Genomic DNA, 13,258 nt, shown 5'->3' with positions numbered 1-13,258 from the left:
TGGTTAATAACATTTTCCCATTCACTTGGTTGGGCATCCCCAAGATATTCACAGAGAATACAAAGAAGCCTCAAAAAGCTCAAGTCAAAAAAAGGCAGTGCAGGTCAATGATGCCAAAACCCTGCCCATTTCTCAAAGGACTCTCTGACTACTCTGACAATAGTTGGTAACTATTTAGTCCAAGAGGTATTACACAGAACTGCAATTAATGGGTGACCAAAATTATTAACAGAATTAAATTCCAACCTTTAGTTACTGTAGCTTTTACAAGTCCTGAAAGAATTAATGTTCAGGGAATACAACTCTTCTGTACATTGTGTCCAGTGGTTTTCCACTTCTGGCATTCAGATGCTTGCACATACTCCAGAATTCTTTCACTGGATTCTGCAGTTTGCCATCAGTGGGACCTATGTTCACAGTCACCCTGAACAGGTGTGTTTAATGGAGATGGGTAGACCATCCCTCAGCTTCCTGAATGAAGGAGGATCCAGAAAGACACAAAGCACTACAAGAAGGCTGTTTGATGGGACACTAAGTATGGACAATGCATTAGGAGAGTGACAGCTTCTTTTTCCTTTGAATTACTGTCAACTGCTTTTCTAACAGTTTCAAGCAGTTGCTTGTCAGATACGAAGTAGGCGTACTTAGCCTCCACAAAGAGCTTAGGAAAAACAGTCCTCACTAGCAAACACTTTTTCAAGGATGTTTTGGAAACTTGTATTTCCATTCCTCAAGAAAGCAACATGAAAATTTCACAAAAGGCTACAAAGTGGTTTTCAACTACTACAGTGGATGGAGCCTGGCAGTGCTGAAGTGCAACAATCTCTCTTCTGACTGAGTTTAGGCTACTGGGATATTTTAGTTTAGTACAGTTCAGAACCTTCTTCCAAGGCCTTTTCAACTAGAGTTTGTCCCTTTTAATAAAAAGTAATGACAATTTAGCCTAAGTGTTACCATGAAAGCTCCTGCAAGCCCTTTTCCTGAAAGCACTTGGAACTGTCAAAGGGAATAAAGCACTGAACCAAAGTTTCACCAAGAAGACAGAGATAGCATTTGAAGACTCATGTTGCAGACACTTTCTGTCAGCTTCCATGGATGTGCTGTTGCTGGAGCCTGTTTTGTAAACTGCTTGTTCAGAAACCAAGACCAGACTGCAGAAGGAGTCTTTAAAAAGGGTCTCCTTGTTAAATGAAACCTGCACAGAATCCAGCAGGACCTGTGTAAGAGGAACAGACAAGAGGGCAGTACTTTGAAGATGCCCGATGCTTTTTACCTTTGACAGTTAACACTGCTGGGAGTGTAACAGAATACCTACATAGCTGCATGGTTAATAGGCAAAATAAAACCAAAGACCATGAGTACAACAGCAGAAAGGGACCACCCCGCCATCTGTTCCTTTTCTCCCCTTACACATACACTGTCTGAAGCATTGTCACTGCATGCACTGGGCAGAGGCAGGAGGTTGCCCAGCTGTGCACACCCCTCCTGCTGTGACACCACAGGTCCTCCTGGGCACACAGCAAAGAGCAAGTAAAAGCCACACTCCTGCTAGGGTAGCCAAAACCTAAAGCATTTAAACTCAAGTTTCACACCCTGTACCTCTACCAAATCAGCCCCATAGTAAGAACTGTGAAAACTGCACTAGCATGATAGTCCAGATGTTTTGGTGGAAATTCTATGGGTCCATGGAGCAGCACCAAAAGCCCCACTAAAGGCTGTGCTGTAATTCCAGAAGAAGAGGCAGCTCAGACATTCCACAGCCAGTGCTTAAGCAGTGCAACAGCCAAATTAATTCAAGAAACAAGCAGGCCAAATGCTACTCTTGGATGAGAAAATCAGTTTTCACATACTCTTTTTCTCAGTCTCTTAGAGAGCCATGGCACATGCCCACAGTCTCCTGTTGCAGAGTTTTCCATCTCTTGCTGAACGACCTTCCTTCCTTTGTGCTCATCAGGAAGGCAGGATGGCAGAAGTTTTGAGCTAACAACAAGGTTAACAAGAAGACAATAACACAGTAGCAGCTTGATGAAGACTTTTTTGTATGGAGCATCTCATTCACAGGTTTTTGAATTACTAAAGCTTCAGATACAATCCTTTCATTTTCTGTATTCATCCAAGCACTCTTCAGGAGCATGCCCTCTCCTGAAGAGAACCCATCAGGCCTCATTGATTTAATTCCTCTCAATTCAGCACTTGTGAGACCATACTTTGAGTGCTGTCTCTTGTTTTTAGGCTCTCCAGCACAAGAGAGACAATGACACACTGAAGCAAACCCAGGAGAGCAGCACCAAGATGTTCAGAGGGCTGCACCCGACCTACAAGGAAAGGCTGCAAGATGGGTTTGTTCCGCTTGAAGAAGGGATGCTCGGGGGAGTGGGGGGGGGGGACGACTTATTGCTGTTTTTAGCTGTGTAATGGGAGGATAGCAAGACTCTGGAAACAGACTTTTCCCTCAAAAGCATGCTGTGAAATGGTTATGCAGCAATGGACACAACAGCAAGCTCTGCAGATTCCAGGGAGCTATCAGGAAAAAGCTTTTCACAGTGGGGATAGGTCAGTCATTGGAATAGGGCCTCTCCATCCCTGGAGATACATGTATATCTCACCTCAACAATGTCCTGAGCAATCTGATCTAATTTGACACTGGATCTGATACTGAGGCTGGCCCTGTTTAGGACAGACGGCTCAGAGATGTCCACAGGTTCCCTCCAGCATTAAATATTCCATCATTCTCCATCACTGACCAGAACAGCTTCCTTACAAAAAGTTAAATAATTCTAACCAAGAAAACTGGGCTTAGCCACAGGAATTAAAATTCAATACCCAGAAGAGAAATTAAAAGAGTCTCACAAGAGACTATCTCGTGCTACATACCTGCACCACCTACTTTTCACAATGATGCAGACTAAGCAAAAGCAGTGCAGCCAAATATAACAACCAGCCAACAAAACCCTCCATCTGCCCTCACCACCACAGGCTGAAAAACATTTTTGGCAGCTGCATCTTGCTTTGTCTTTTACCCTCATAGAGCTGGATGCCATAATAGCATCTGAAAGACAACAGTGGGACAAGGGAACACTGTTAACCAAAAGTTTATTTTTGGGCACAAGGTACTTGAAGACACCGAGTACAGGTGTCTTCCAGGATACAGATAAACAATCGTTATAAGATTTGCTTATCTGCTGGTAAAAGAAATAGATCCACAGTGATGTTCAGCAAACTGGCCCTGAGAGATCTAGTATGATCTGACAGCGAGGTTTTCATAGGAAAGCAGTTTTAACAGTCTGAATGTCATTTTTCCCTATCAGAAAAATAAGAGTACCAATCTACATGAGAGATAAAATTAAAATTAGAGTGTTCTTTACTGCTGTTAGCCTGAAAACTTAGGGATGCAATGTTAGCATAAAAGAAGTCAATGAGCAAAATTGCAGTGAATGCAATGCATCAGGTAACCTTTATAAATATAACCTCTGTGGTCTGTCTTTATATTCTGCCATGGAGTTTCAGGAAGGTCTATACACAGATGTGCCTGCAGTGACCTTCTGTTACTCTCAAGAAACACCCCAACATTTGATGTAAGGAACCTGTTGTGACAGAAATGCCCTCAGATAACACAATGTTACAGTTCTGTTAAACAGCTTTTCTCACTCCATGCATTTCCCTGAAGAGCAGAAGACCTATTTGGAAACATATCCAGATATCAGCAATGACACTGAGCAGCACAAAAGAAATCCCTGTCAGCCAGCCTTGGATTTTGGTCACAACGAGCTTCCAGGAGAGCATAATCCAGCTAAGCAGAACCTGGACAAGGAATGATCAAGAAAAGGGCAAGGAGAGAACTGTGAAAAACACAAAGGGAAATCCACAACTGGAGAGAAACCTTTGGTGAGGAAGGAGAACCAGAAAAGGTAAGATTGCTGGGGAATGGGAGTGAGGGAAAGTGTTTCTAGGAAAAAAAAAAGCCAAAACTGACTCAAGAGTGGCCTACCTGGGTGGAAGGCCTCTGGATCGTAGATAGTTCTTTTCCCAAATGAGAAGCACGAGGCCAAAGGACCAAGAGCAACTGGGAACCTCCTACACTGCTGCGGTGATTCAAAACCCTGTGAGCAAGAGGGACATAGAAACCCAGCATCGTTGGGTTGCACTGCCTTGTCACAAAATGAGCATTCACAGGGCATATTGTGAGCATTGCTTCCCCTACCTTCACCTAAGTTTCCTGCCATCGGTGAGCCAAATATGCCAGACTAACAAAACCAAGATAACCAGGCATGGAGGATGTTGTTGGAAGGCGCAGAAAAAGAAAAATGAACCTGAAATGAGGACTGACACTGGATATCTTAAAAGCCAAACCCAACCCCCCTTTGGTTACTGTAGTTTCAGTCTGCTAATTATGTAAGCAAATGCTGACAGCCAGGCATGAGAAGATATATGTATGGAAAAAAAACACTAGATAAAGGGATATCCTAAAATAAGTTCTTTTAACAATGGTTTTGTTACTAAGTTTAATCAGCCATTCATCCGAAATCTAAAACTCTTCAGGAAAATGGAATCACAAGGAAAAGTTCTGATGCACAACTCTAGCACTGTACACTGCCTGTCAGCTCCAGAAAACACCACTTGTTTGCACAGACAAGAAGGAAAACAGTATTACATAACTCAGTACATTATTACTAAAAATGCAAGGACTAATAATTGAGTTTAGATAAAACCCCAGTAATCTTAACAACCTCTAAAAAAAACTATATAAATCATGGGCAAAATTTATGAGTTTGAAATGACAATTGTGAGTGTTTTTTTACAATCTACACTTAAAAGAAAAAGCATGAAACTAGCCAATAACTTGTAAACTGAAAAGTTAATGGAAGGCTTTATACAAATAATGGCTGCATAGATAATGCACACTAAATATGCAAATACATCCCCCCCATCCTTCCCCCTGCTCTCATCTACCACACTGAAACAACAACATGACCTTTTTGGTTAACATTACCTTTAATGTCTCGATGAACAATACCATGTTCATGTAGTACATTGATAGCAATCGTGATCTGCTTTGAGTAGAGCCTAATGACATGCTCCTGAAGGCCCAGTTTTGATACCTCCTCCAGAGTGCCCTCATCACAGTACTCCATGAAGATGTACATTTCTTCCTGTTGTGGAAACCAAACCAGATTTCATTGGGTGTCATTTTTTATACTTTAAACACTGAATTAAGATATAGTTTTCCTTACATGCTTCATTGTTCATGAAACGAGTAATAAAGGTATCATGTAATGTCTTAATGAAAGTATCACTTACCATAAAATATCTAATAAATCATCTCCTCAGAACTCTATTCTCTCTAGCATGCTGCAACCTAACATATTCTATTGCACAGCTAGGAAATGCTCTGCTACATGCCTATCTATCTGCATCATTTATACATAACTGATACTACTTGGTGGTATAAAAATACAGTGCTTTGGCATCAACCAAAAGACACTTCAGAGATCTTGCAGGCATATTACACAGAAATGTAAACAGATTTTTTGCTCATTTAGAGGAGGGGAAAAAAAGGCACAAAATGATGGTTTGGGCTTGTTTTTTATCCCCTCTCTCTGTGCCACTTCCTGCAGTATCATGTGTTGATAACTTGGGATGGGCAAGTTTTTTGTTCTTTGCTGTGGCTTGAACAACCATGCCAACTCTAACTCACTTTAAGGAAAAATTAGGTTTCTGCTCCCACTCTGTCTTCAAGCCCAGCTGATTTCAGCCAGACTGAATTAATATAAAAAGATGGCAAAGACACAAAGTTCTTAGAAACTAGTCCGAGAAAGCCATGACCCAGTGGCACAGACACCCAAATTTGTGTCTCCAAGTAGAGAAATGCAGAAAGCAGCCTATGTCCCCTTCTAAACCAGCAATGGGTCACCAAACAACTTATTCCATATTGAGCAAATCGGTCAAATCCAAGCAGCACTTTTCAGCAAGACATCAGGACTTGAGACTCACAAGTGGGAAGAGCTTGTGGGAAGCAGAGAGTAATAGAAAGCTGGATATCTCAGCACACAACTCTGGAATCCAAGTCCATAGAAAAATACATTTCATTAGTTCTGCTGCTCAAGGAAGAAAACTTGCTTTTTCCTTCTGAAGAGATGCTAGCTGAATTCCAATACTTGTCTGGCATCAAGATTTAAATGCCAGCACAAAATTTTTCCAGGAATCAACATGATACAAGTACAACCTTTGCTGCTAACAGGGACAGGTTTTAGCCTGTCTAGTCTTCATCTACATACAGAAGTTACCATACCATATATGATATAACTTGCTTTTAGACCAGTTCAACAGAGTAGCAGCATAGAATAGTTCCAGCATTACTCACTCTATTCACTTATTTTAAGCCTTCTCTGTTTATGTACCAGTTCCAAAAAGTCCAAATTATGTTTCAGAGACCTCAATATCCAGAGGAAAAAAGACACACTGCTATTCACAGAGATAACCAGACAAGATTAACTAAAATGTTCTCATGTAAAAACCTCCAATAATGCAAAGCTTCTTAAAATTTTCTCTTTGCCTTATAAAAAAAGCCCCAATAATTCATGTTTTCTTACCCTGTGGAGCTCCACACCAAAATAACGAACCAGATTAGGGTGTTTGATGCCTTCAAAAATCTTCAGCTCATCTGCTGTTTCTTTGATGGTTTTGTGATCATTAGGTTGAAATCTTATCTGCAAGAAAGATTTGTCATTATTTTGCTGATATTTCAAATTAATAACGAACAAAAAAAGCAAACAACCCATCCTGAACTCAAACACAACAAAAAGCTCTTTTTGTATTGTTGTTGCTGTTGTTAAATAGCATCATCACACAAAGCTCCAGAATACCCCTCTCCATCCTCTGATGGTTTGTTTCATCCAAACTGAAACAAATAAAGCACATTAAGCTATTTCTGGAAAATTACCTACAACTATGATGATTTATAAACTTTGTAAGAGCAAAATGCTGTTACTTAACTGTGTAAATATACACGTGTCCACAAATATCTATCTCTTTTGTGCTTGCCTTCTAGCTTAAGTGTGGTAGACAGACACAATACAAGATAATCTAAAAGCAATGTCAGAGAGAGCTATCATTCAACAAAGACTATTTGCCAGGTACTTCATCACCTGAGAGTCTAAGGGATCTCTTTGAGGGGTTTTTTCACTGAGAACAAGGCAGCTGCAAGGAAAAGGTGTGGCATGGAACAAATACAATCAAAGGTTTTGACGAAAGAAACAGGTTTTCATTACTTCTCCTACAATATGCTGTGATGGACTGTTCAATGAGGAAAAACATTATCGGTGTTCTGAAAAACTGATTTAAAGCTGCTAACCACACAAAGATAAGGAAGATGAATAGCAAGTCATGGAAGATGCTACTTTTATCATATTGTTAGAAAGTAGAAGCTTCATTATTTGAGTGCAGGACAACTGCTAAAGAAATAAATGCACATATTTTGCCTTCAGTTGCTAGGAAGTTATGATTGTTATGTTCTGTGTAACAATTCCAGGATACAGTTTGTATTCAAACAGTGGTAAAATTAAATACATGAAGATTAAAAAAGGTGACAATGATATTTAAGTATTTTACATATTCCCTAATGCATAGTTGCAATACTGTGTATTTGTAGTAAGCCTGACCACCATAATTTGAAGTCATTTTAATGACACTGTAGTTGAGGTAACACAGTGTGAAGAAATCTTGGTGCAAGGGCAGGGGAATGCAGTGTTCTTAACTAATTTTTAAAAAAATCAATCTATCTTCCCCCAAGTCATTCTTAAAGAAATCCAGAAAGGCCTTTTATTTGGAAGTTGCAAGTAGTTTGCATTCAAGCCTAGTGAAACAAACATCTGTCAAACAGGATCTATTTATGAGCTTACTTCAGCTTCTGCTAAAGAGCACACACATGCTAATCTGTAAACAGCACCTGCATCTAGAAAGCAACTTTGAATTACAGACACAGAGTGCTACTGATGGGAGGGGGGGAAAAATCTTATTTCATCAGGAGAAAAAATGTAACAACAGCAAATTTCAAGTGTTGGTATTAGTCAGGGAACGAGTATGGTACAAGAAGTTAAGCACAAGCCCAGTCTTGCTTTTCCACACCTTGGAGATCACAGATGTATTGTGTGTGTAAGAACTGGCACGTAAAATGTAGCTGCTGCAACATCCAACGGCTGCCACAGTAACTGCTGTGAACAGATAATGCTTGCAGTTGTCTAAAGATGCGGAAATGCATTAAAACTAAACAATAATTTAAAAGAAAAACAACCACAAGGTGTTGTAGGGGAAACAGATCTCTACGCCTACACAGCTTCACTTACTCCTATCCTGAAAACTAGATTTCTGTACCCACCTAGTTAGTCAGCAATTTTGTGACTCAACCTAGCTCACACTATGGGAGAAGCTGAAAAACATCTGATATCACACTTCCTATCTTTACTCTAAGGAATGAGCAGAAAAGTAATAAAATGTGAGACAAAACACTATGAAGTAAAATATACATTTGTGTGCAGTTTTCAATAATCTTTCAAAATCATTTAAGATCTCTTAATGGAAGCTCACATATATTAAACAAGAATTCATTTAAGTTCACAATCACCCTACGAGATTACCAAAAAAAAAAAAAAAATCATCCATTTTACAGACATTTAAATTGAAACTTATAAACTGAAAACCAACTTGAGGAGGAAAAAGTGCTAACAGCAGCTGTAGCTACATGAAGACACAATTTGTCTTCCCATCCTTTCCCCATTAGCTAGCAGCAGTGTGCAGAAACCCTCAATGCCTGCTACATCACCCACATTTGGTTTAGAAAAAAACAAGGGCAGCCGAGATTCTTGTAGACACAGTACTCACTTCCTTCATAGCCATCAGCTCTCCGGTGTCAACACTGATACAGGTATAGACCTTCCCATACTGGCCTTCACCTGCAAAGTTAGAGTAAGGCAAATTCAGTACACTACCTTCAACAAGCAACAGGTACATCAACTGCAATGAGGAAACATCACTGAAAGCAGCTTGCCAATGCTTTTTACCTTTCTTTTAATTTAAAACTCCAAGTAGCTTTTAACTGTAACACTTAATGCTACATTCATAGTCCTGAATTCAAGCTGAATAAAAGTAAAAACATTTATCTGCTGACCTGAAAGAAAACTTCTCAAGAACATACGTTTTCCCCCAAAATCCCAAACCAGAGTAAAAAAGTGATCATATGGGGGAAACAGTAAGATTGGTGAACTAAATCCCAGAGTTTGAAGTCATTTCCATTTCTGGTTCTTCCGAATGTAGAACTCAAACATTTTATAAAGTTAAGCACACGCAGATATCACAAGATCATGCCTACATAATTGTCCTAACCAAATCCTTCTCTTCGTTTTCTGTTATTTGACCAATGAAAACTTCAGTGAAGTGCTACATTAAGAAAATCCTAGCTGCAACAGTATGTTGTATTTTAACATTTTGATTTCAGTAAAGCTGGTAATACCTATGCAGAGACCCAAGATTTTTAAAGAGAGCCTTTGATTTCCTTCACGAATACTAAGTTTGGTATTTAGCTAGATAAACAAAAGTATAAAGAACATACCAATTTTGTTTCCTCTCTGCCACTTGAAAGTCACTTTTCTCAAACCTACGTGCATGACATTATCATAAGATTTCGGTGTGTCACAAACTTGGCCAATGATGTTCTTCCTTCTCATCTCTCTGTATCTCCTTTCTTCAAACAACTGAACAGACTTTTGAACAGCTTCCATCGGGGCTTGCTTGGAAGCCGTATCTAAAAAGAGTGATGAACAATTTCCTTGATTGAGAAATATTCGCTGTTACATTTTGTTACCTTTTGGTAACACATGAAGTGACCAGAATTAAAAGAAAACTATTTTGTGAGTCTAATTAAGATGTAGGAAAAGAATAAGACATTTTAACAATCACATATGAAACTAAAGTAAAATGAGAAGTGGTACTTTACTAATCATCTTTTACTTGATTCAAGGAAATCACATTTATGAAATGCAACACACTTGTTTGCATTTGACCTGTAACTAACCTCTGATTGTGGAAACAGGGTCATAAAAGCACTAAGGAAAGAAGGACAGGTAAGGTTTTTTTCTACAGAATTATGAGAGGTTTCTTCAAAGACTCATGGCATCTGTTATTTCAAAGATTTAGAGGTATTAGAAACTCCAGCTGTCAAGTCTTGTCATGAAACAGCATCCTAGTGAGACCAAAGAGATCTCAGGGCAGTGTTAGTGCATCCCTCCTTGTAAAGCACAAAAATCATACACCTGTCACTGCTGGCACCAGTAGCCTAACCTGTTCCTGTCTCCAAAGGACAGAGATACTGATACTCCCAAAGTATATATTCTACTCCCCTACCCATAATTAATAGTACTTCCTCTATACTAAATATGCCTTGCTGTAGTTTCAAAACAAAATCTTTGTCTTATTCACAGTGGACTGTAAAACCAGTTCCCATTACAGCAATCTTCTAGAAATTTTCAAGTTTTCCCTCATTCTTTTTTAGTTTAAACAAACTCAAATTCCTTCAGTATTTATGTTCCAACTTCCAGATTTCAAAATGAGAATTTGTAATTCCTCCTGTGTTCTGTGTAAGACACATAATGAGACCAGTTTCTAATGTGACAGAATGTTTTTCTCATTTTTTTATGAGGCTCTACCCTGCCACAATACGTGCAGACAAGCTTCATGTATCAATCCGCACAGTATAGGAGTGTCCGAAGTAATCAAGTTACTTTCGGTTACATGAAAATCAGTAGTAAGACAGAGAAGAAGAAGTCTTCAATTTAGGAAACAATAGCCTTCAATTTAGGAAACTGTGGGATCACACACTATTAGATACCCAAATTAAGAAAAATCCCACCTTGGGGAAAGATCTTCTTGTGATTTTGTTAGCAATATCCTATACCTGCAATGAGGGCTTTATTTTTTGTCCTAAGTATAAAGCTGTGAAAACCTCTTCACAATCCACAATAAAATCCAACCTTTCAGTACAATTTAACAGACATTACATTACAGTGACCCTAAACACATACCTTTGGTCTGGTTGATTAACGTTCTGAGCTCCCAACTCCGCCGGGATGAACCACTTGAATCTCCTTTTGGATACAATGGCTCTAGAGAAATAATAGTGTGAGCACAAAGTAGCTTTATCTCTTATTAAGGATTATGTCACTATATTCAGCAGAAGCTAAGATCTTACATATAGGACTAATACACCCTACATGTAGAGCAAAAATATGCTCTTGAAATCAAAATCAACTTCTCTTTAGAAAACAAATTATAAAAAAGAATTTCATTTATATAGAAACAGAGATCTCCTTCCACAACTGAGGGGAGCACCTTAAGCCAGGCCACTCAGAATCAAATATGCAAAATATCTGTAGAAAAATAATTTTCTAAGGTTCCTTAGAATAAGATTAGTATGCATTCCAACCCAAGCCACCTTCCTTTTCATACAGATAGAAAAAAAAAAAATTGAATAAGCATGAGGCAGACAATGTTTTCAACATTTGCTTAAAAACTAACAAAGATGAAAAAAATCTCCCACACCTTTTTAAGGCATTTCTCTCTATGAAATCCAGTGTGGATGACCACAATATCAATTCTATTTTGCTTCAGATTTTGTACTTCATTTTAATTTTCACAATCAATCTTTCAAGGTATTTGTTGCAATAAATACCACATGTACAGGGGCTGGGGAAACCTGAAGGAGAAGCCCTGATCAGGACATCAAGTGACACATCCTGTCCCTTCTTCCAGGATTCAAATAACAGCAAGTATTTGTAATATGAATACTGCAGGGATAAAGAACTGGACAGAAAACACTTCACTGTCCTGATGGATCCAATTCATACCTCATTAACAGTGTTTTGAAATTTGCTATCAAATGGGGTATATAATTCAGAAATCGTATTACTAGTTTCATTTTGAACACTAGAACTTAGAACAGCACCAGGAAATCCCTTCAGATATAATTCAGAAACAATATGAATGGCAAGAGAATAGTGGGTATGTCTGAAAACAGAAGGGCTTACTCTGACCATATAAGCCTACACATTAAAAATCTAAGATTTCGGAATGAGATGAGGTGAAAAAAATTTTTGGAAAGGGTAAGAACTGGGAACAGAGAGAAATATGTTAATGACATAAAGCATCTGCACATCTAGGTCACAATTTGTTACTGTGACAATCACCTTCTCGCTCTTCAGTGGGACTGGAGTGACGACTAAGGGATCTGAACTGCAATTCAGCTGCTATTGAAGCAAGTCGATCATTTTCAGGGACACTGGAACCCCTGTTAAAAAGAGCCATCATACTAATTAACTTGTCATTAGTATTTATTTAGTGCAATGCTAATTTAACTGCAATTTTTAAGAGACAGAACCTCTGAGGCCTAGGATACGAACCATGAAAGCAACATGAAAGAAAAACTGATGCTGAAAGGTAAACAGAAAACCCTCTCTATGCTATTTTGCCCCCAAAATGAAGACTTTTTATATGATTTTAGTTATGCTGCTCTATGAAAAAGACCTAAGCTTCCAAAGCATAAACTACTTCAAACTGTTTCTTGCCCATAGCAACAGAATCCATTTTCATGACTTGTAACCTACTACTAAGACAGCTGCTGCAGGATACAGCTTGTGCCAGAGTTGGATATACAATCAGAAGTGATTCAGCTGGGTGATAATGTGAGCCACATCATCAGATGAAAGATAGTAACTGAATTCATATGTGCCTAGTGCACTGCAAATGCAGTCATAGTCCATAGTCATTAAGCCAGAACCAGTGGGAAGAAACACAAGCTGGTTGACAGGAAGGACTCTGTTAAATGACAGCAGCCTGATCGCTTGGAGGCCCCAGTTTGTCCAGACAGCACAGACTGGAATCAGATGCCTCAGAGTAAGAGCCAGATGAATAAGAAGGCTGGAGAGAAAGGAAAAAAATACTAAGAGAAACAAGACTTAAATTGTTAGGTCTTCAGGCACCTTCCTCCAGCCCTAGACAACAATTAGTCCACTTCTGTTTTAGAGACATAAATTCCTTGTGGAAGTCTTTCTACCATTAACTCCCTTTTGGACAAGGCTCCCTTTCAATTTTTAAAGTCTGATGGGGAAGAATTGTGACTGATGTCTCCTTAAACATAATGCTTTAGAGGTATGAGCTAAACATTACTGAAAAGTGGGCAACATTGTTAAATCCTTCACTGAAAGCTAACAAC

The 13,258-nt window shown here is 38.9% G+C and overlaps 1 protein-coding gene across 5 annotated transcripts in view; it reads right to left on the bottom strand.

Annotated features, from left to right (window-relative positions):
* Positions 1–13,258, bottom strand: part of MAP3K4 (mitogen-activated protein kinase kinase kinase 4) — a 68,193-nt gene that overhangs the window by 4,284 nt on the left and 50,651 nt on the right. For all 5 annotated transcript variants that reach the window (XM_042025055.1, XM_042025051.1, XM_042025053.1 and 2 more), the window contains 6 exons: positions 12,234–12,334; positions 11,073–11,153; positions 9,605–9,796; positions 8,878–8,948; positions 6,591–6,707; positions 4,991–5,150 (listed from right to left, as the gene is read on the bottom strand). In XM_042025055.1, coding sequence (XP_041880989.1) covers positions 4,991–5,150; positions 6,591–6,707; positions 8,878–8,948; positions 9,605–9,796; positions 11,073–11,153; positions 12,234–12,334 — 722 coding nt within the window. The remainder of the gene's footprint in view (positions 1–4,990; positions 5,151–6,590; positions 6,708–8,877; positions 8,949–9,604; positions 9,797–11,072; positions 11,154–12,233; positions 12,335–13,258) is intronic.

This window comes from Corvus kubaryi, unplaced genomic scaffold (assembly GCF_017639235.1).
Source record: "Corvus kubaryi isolate FWS band 111438036 unplaced genomic scaffold, C.kubaryi_AGA036_p1.0 37266, whole genome shotgun sequence".
Lineage (NCBI taxonomy): Eukaryota > Metazoa > Chordata > Aves > Passeriformes > Corvidae > Corvus > Corvus kubaryi.
The sequence above is the reverse complement of the archived record's forward strand: the minus strand, read 5'-3'. Positions and strand labels throughout refer to the sequence as shown.